The sequence below is a fragment of the Lactuca virosa genome, chromosome 1, assembly GCF_052849685.1.
Source record: "Lactuca virosa cultivar CGN04683 chromosome 1, Lactuca_virosa_CGN04683_v6, whole genome shotgun sequence".
NCBI classification, from domain to species: Eukaryota; Viridiplantae; Streptophyta; class Magnoliopsida; order Asterales; family Asteraceae; genus Lactuca; species Lactuca virosa.
Genome location: NC_136426.1, coordinates 308,440,017 through 308,444,896, shown reverse-complemented (window position 1 = coordinate 308,444,896; position 4,880 = coordinate 308,440,017). Strand labels below are relative to the sequence as shown.

At 34.3% G+C, this 4,880-nt stretch overlaps 1 protein-coding gene across 1 annotated transcript; it reads left to right on the top strand.

The window, feature by feature from the left end:
• Positions 1–1,937: 1,937 nt before the first annotated feature.
• On the top strand, positions 1,938–4,382 carry LOC145167729 (putative pyruvate, phosphate dikinase regulatory protein, chloroplastic). Its single transcript, XM_079086970.1, has 3 exons — positions 1,938–2,445; positions 3,190–3,832; positions 4,029–4,382. Exons 1-3 carry the CDS (start codon positions 2,008–2,010, stop codon positions 4,130–4,132), a joined length of 1,185 nt encoding a protein of 394 aa, XP_078943096.1. The 5' UTR covers positions 1,938–2,007; the 3' UTR covers positions 4,133–4,382.
• Positions 4,383–4,880: the final 498 nt, after the last annotated feature.

Sequence of the window (4,880 nt, the reverse complement as noted above, 5' to 3'; positions counted from 1 at the left end):
AGTCTCCCTCATCATACCAAAATCATAACATATTAATGATTCATGATTCAAGATTCATCCGAGCCAATTGCAAGGTTTCTAGGATGAGGATCAACATGAAAGAAACTGGTTGGTATCTACATAAAATAGGAAAAATATATTAAAAATTCAGTAAAAAATAAAAGCATTTTTTATTTTTTTTAACGAACGTGTTCATTTGAGTGTTGGGCGTCTTATTTTGGGAGTTTTTCTAAGTTTTGTGCCCCAAGATACTATTTTTTAGTCCAAAAGAAAAGTTTCATTTTATTTTAAAGGCAAAATTATAAAATTATTTGAGCACTTCTATTTTTTTATGATCATACAGATAAATATTGACCACTTTTTTATATTATTTTACCAACTACTCAATCAATTTGAACTCTGGAACTAATAACTCACATAATATCTTTTGACGACAACTTCTCTGTCTATTCTATCGTTTTCTACAACTAAAAGAAAATACAAAAAAGAGATATATTTAACTATCATATTACTTGTTCCATCACTAACAACAAAAAAAAATCTAGCAAGAAACATATTTAAAGATTGAATTGCTACCTGATGCAAATCGACTCCTCTTTTTTATTTCCTTTTTTGTTTATCTTCATCTGACGATACCATCAAAAAATGGTACTTGCAAGATGGTGTTACATGTTCTTGAGGTACCGAGTGAATGCCATTTGACATCAAGAACACATATCATAATTGTGTTCAACAAAAACCCAAAATCAACATCAAGATAGCCCTAAAGAAAAAAGTAAGTACACAAAAGCTATATATAAAAAAATAGAAAATGGTGAAAAAAATGAGGGAAAAGAAGAAAACAGTAACAAAAATCGTATAAAAACCAAATCAAGAGGTTGGGGTGGTGTAGAAAACAAACCTATAAACAAAATTAAAAAGACGAACACATTAAGTGTGTGTGTATGTCGTCTTTCTAGTTTCGGCAACAGATAGAAAGAGGGAGGCGGATAAGGAGCGGTGATTCCCTTAATTCCTGAAAGCAAGTGTGAATTAGGTTTTTTTCATCAAAATTGAGAAATAAACACTAGAAATCGAAACATAACAAATCAATTATAAGCCGTTGTGTGGAGAAACAAATAATTGACTGTAAGAAGGAGAGCCCCAAGGTGAAACGCAAGAAATATGAAGAAAGGGAAGGAGACGAAATAAATGAGTGCTTGCGGTTGTGATCATAACATGAAAGAGATTCGAGGTTACACAAGGAGGAATCAAAGAGATAAGATTATGGATTGTTTGCACATATAGACATGGGAAGAGAAATTGTATCTGAATTCGAGGTCGTAGAAGGGAGAATCGATTGAATCGTTGTGAAAGAAGACGTACGCATCATTGAAATTAGTGGGAGAATCGATTGTATCTTCCAGCACCATTGATCTTCATATCTTCTTCCCTGCAATAAATTGAAAAGAAAATAATTCATGTGTTAGTGATTTTCAAATCAGAAAAAAAAACGGGTAATGAGGGGTGGGGTAGACAAAATGATGATGTCATTAATAGATTTCTTAATTTTAAAAGAAATTTTATTTTTGGTAAGATTTAATTGTCATTAATAGATTTTCTAATTTTAAAAATAATTTTATTTTTGGTGAGATTTAATTGTAATTAATAGATTTTCTAATGTTAAAAATAATTATCATTAATAGATTTTATAAAATTGATGGACAAAAAAAAAGATTGATCAAATGATGATGCCAGCATAACGATCTAAAGGTGAAAAAGAAATGAATGAAACACAATCAATAACCTTGATTGTTGAAAGTGATGTTAGAAAGTTTCTGTATTAATAATATTTAAAGATGAAAACCATAATTTTTGTTTTTTTTTTTATTTTTTATTTATTTATTTATTTATTTTTTTTTTCTCGTCAAGTTGAACCAGAGAACTGGGTGGGTGTAAAATTGCTCGAGTAAAATACCATATCGTGTGAAAGTGAAACCGTCACATTCACAAGGGGTTGGGAGGAACATGATACCGTCGGAACCTAATCCAACAACCACCGGCAACCCAGCTACTCAATGGCTGGCGGGACCAAACCCCGGCAAGCTCGGTAGTAGCAGCGCTCAACTGAACCGTTGGTCCAGAGCTCGAGTGATCAGATCCGGCCGGAAGCTAGACCGCCCTGCTCAACGTAAACAAGAGCAGCACACCGAGGTCGATGATCAGCAGTTGCATCGGTTAGAAGGTACCAATCTGTCTATTTCTAGTTCGTATTGTTCTTCTTCATCTTCCGAAGATGGTACTGGAGGAGAGACGGAGGAGACACCAGGTACAGGGAAGGAGATATTTCTGGTTTCCGACGGCTCAGGACGAACGGCGGAGCATTCTGTTAACGCGGCGTTGGGTCAATTTGAGCATTTTTTGGTTGACCGTGGCTGTCCAGTTAATACTCGATTGTTCTCTGGGGTAATTTCTTCTCCCGACATTCATGAACTCTAGGGTTCTTACATTTATATGAAATTAGTGTACATTGAATTCGAATTTTATTGCTTTTCACTCTCAATATCCAGTGATTAACTTTCTGCAAATTGTGTTTTGATTGAAAGTAATTCAGGTTTCAAATTTCCCTTTTGGAATGTCAAAGGGAATATAGAATTAAGCATCGTTACAAAGATTTTAGGTTATATGATTTTTGCTTTCACAAATGCGTGTTTCCTTGATCTAATATATCAATCTAACAACACACTTGGCATTCTAGTTGAGGCATTGAAAGTGATTAGTTGATATTAAATAATCAAAATCAACTAATTAGCTGTAATAAGTTAAGGAGTAGGAGATGTGTTTCTGACACCACTTGAAATATTATTAAACAAATTATGATAATCTAAGGATTTTTAGATACGATAAGATTTCTAAATCCAAAAATTACCAACCTACTTTCATATATTTATGTATTATAACATCATACTTCCAATTTTTTTGAATTACAACATTATACTTTTAATGTTATCTTATTAAGGCATTGTACTTGGAAAAATGCTTACAATTGAAAATTTGTATTTAACGATTCCTCATTATTGCAATGAAATTTGCTTTCTCTTTGAATGACATTGATATAGTTTGGTAGATATTTTTATAATGTTGCAATAGGAAAGAATGAAAGTAGGATGCTATAATAAACAAGTTAACAAAAGCACATTGCTATTTTAGATTAATGACGTAGATCGGCTCATGGAAATCATAATACAAGCCGCCAAAGAACACGCGATACTCATTTACACACTAGCAGACGAAAAAATGGCCAACTCAGCTCGCCAAGCATGCAAAACATGGGGAGTCCAATCCACAGATGTCCTTCGCCCAATCACAAAAGCCATCGCATCCCATTTAGGCGTTTCACCTTCCGGGCTGCCCCGAGGTGCCCCGGGCAGGAAATTTCCCCTGACCGAAAACTACTTCAAGCGAATCGATGCCATTGAGTTTACCATAAAACAAGACGATGGAGCTCTGCCTGAGAACTTGCCAAAAGCAGACATTGTTGTTGCGGGTGTTTCAAGATCCGGGAAGACTCCATTGTCGATTTATTTGGCTCAAAAAGGGTATAAAGTTGCGAATGTGCCGATTGTTAAGGGGGTGGAATTGCCAAAGAGTCTATTCTTGGAGGTTGACCAAAATAAGGTCTTTGCGTTGACTATAAATCCGGTTATGTTGCAAACTATAAGACGAGAAAGAGCGAAGAGCTTAGGATATGTTAGAGATGAGAAAAGTAATTATGCGGAGATGATGCATGTGAGGGAGGAGGTCGACTATGCTAGCAAGATTTTTGCAAAGAATCCCACTTGGCCGGTTATTGGTGAGTTTATTCCCGCTACCAATATAGGCGACATACTTAATTTTTTACTCTTAATAGCAATGTATTTATATTATTTTATTAATAATAGCAATGAACTTAAATTATCTTACTCTTAATACCCTCATATCTTCATCCTCATAAATTGCAAATTGTGTTTTGGTGAATATTGACATATTGTTGTTTTTGATGATTGCAGAAGTGACCGGAATAGCAATTGAAGAAATCGCCGCTATTATATTGAGACTCTACCAAGACCGGAAACATGGGTGCTCCATGCCAACAATCTCAAAGCTCTACTAGGATTGTCGAAAAACTTTGTTTCTCTCTCTCTCTCTCTTTTTTTTTTGTATTATTTATTATTAATATTATTTTTTAATCGTGAAATGTTGTTTAGATACTGTGTTATGTTGATAAATGATGTTTAAAAAATATAAGTGAAACCAGTGGCGGAGTGGCGGACCTGGACCTGTGCAGTGCACTTGGGGTCTCGGGCCATTGCTCCGATTCCGCCCTGTGGTGTAAAAAAAAATAAAAAAAAAAATTCCTATTAGGTGTGCCACCTTCGCATACGAGTGACACCTCTCTTCAAATGTTTTGCGTCCGCAACTGAGTGAAACTGCCTCACATTTTAGGAAATAGGAGGGAAAAATTGACATAGGAAACTTGTAAAAAGTCACGACTTAACATTGAAAGTCGTCTCTCTTCTTTCCTAGTTGTTGTTATTACGTTGTTTGTTATGCGTTAAGCCAAAAAAATAAATAAAATAATAAAATAAAAAATCCTTACCTAATGTTAGTATAATGTTATAGCATGCTTAATTTGTTTTTGATGATGTATTGATTGAAGAGCGAATCATATGTAAGAACCTCTAGAAAAGCTATGCGAGCCCCTTTCAGTAATTTTGTTTTCAAATTCATTAATGCTCGTTAAAGGAATGTTTTTTATGAAAAAAGAAAGAAAGCCCAAAATTTTCAATTGGTTGAAGGCTTTTACTTAAAAAATAACTTATCAGATTTTTTTTACACGATTAGTTTAAAGGGCTTCTACC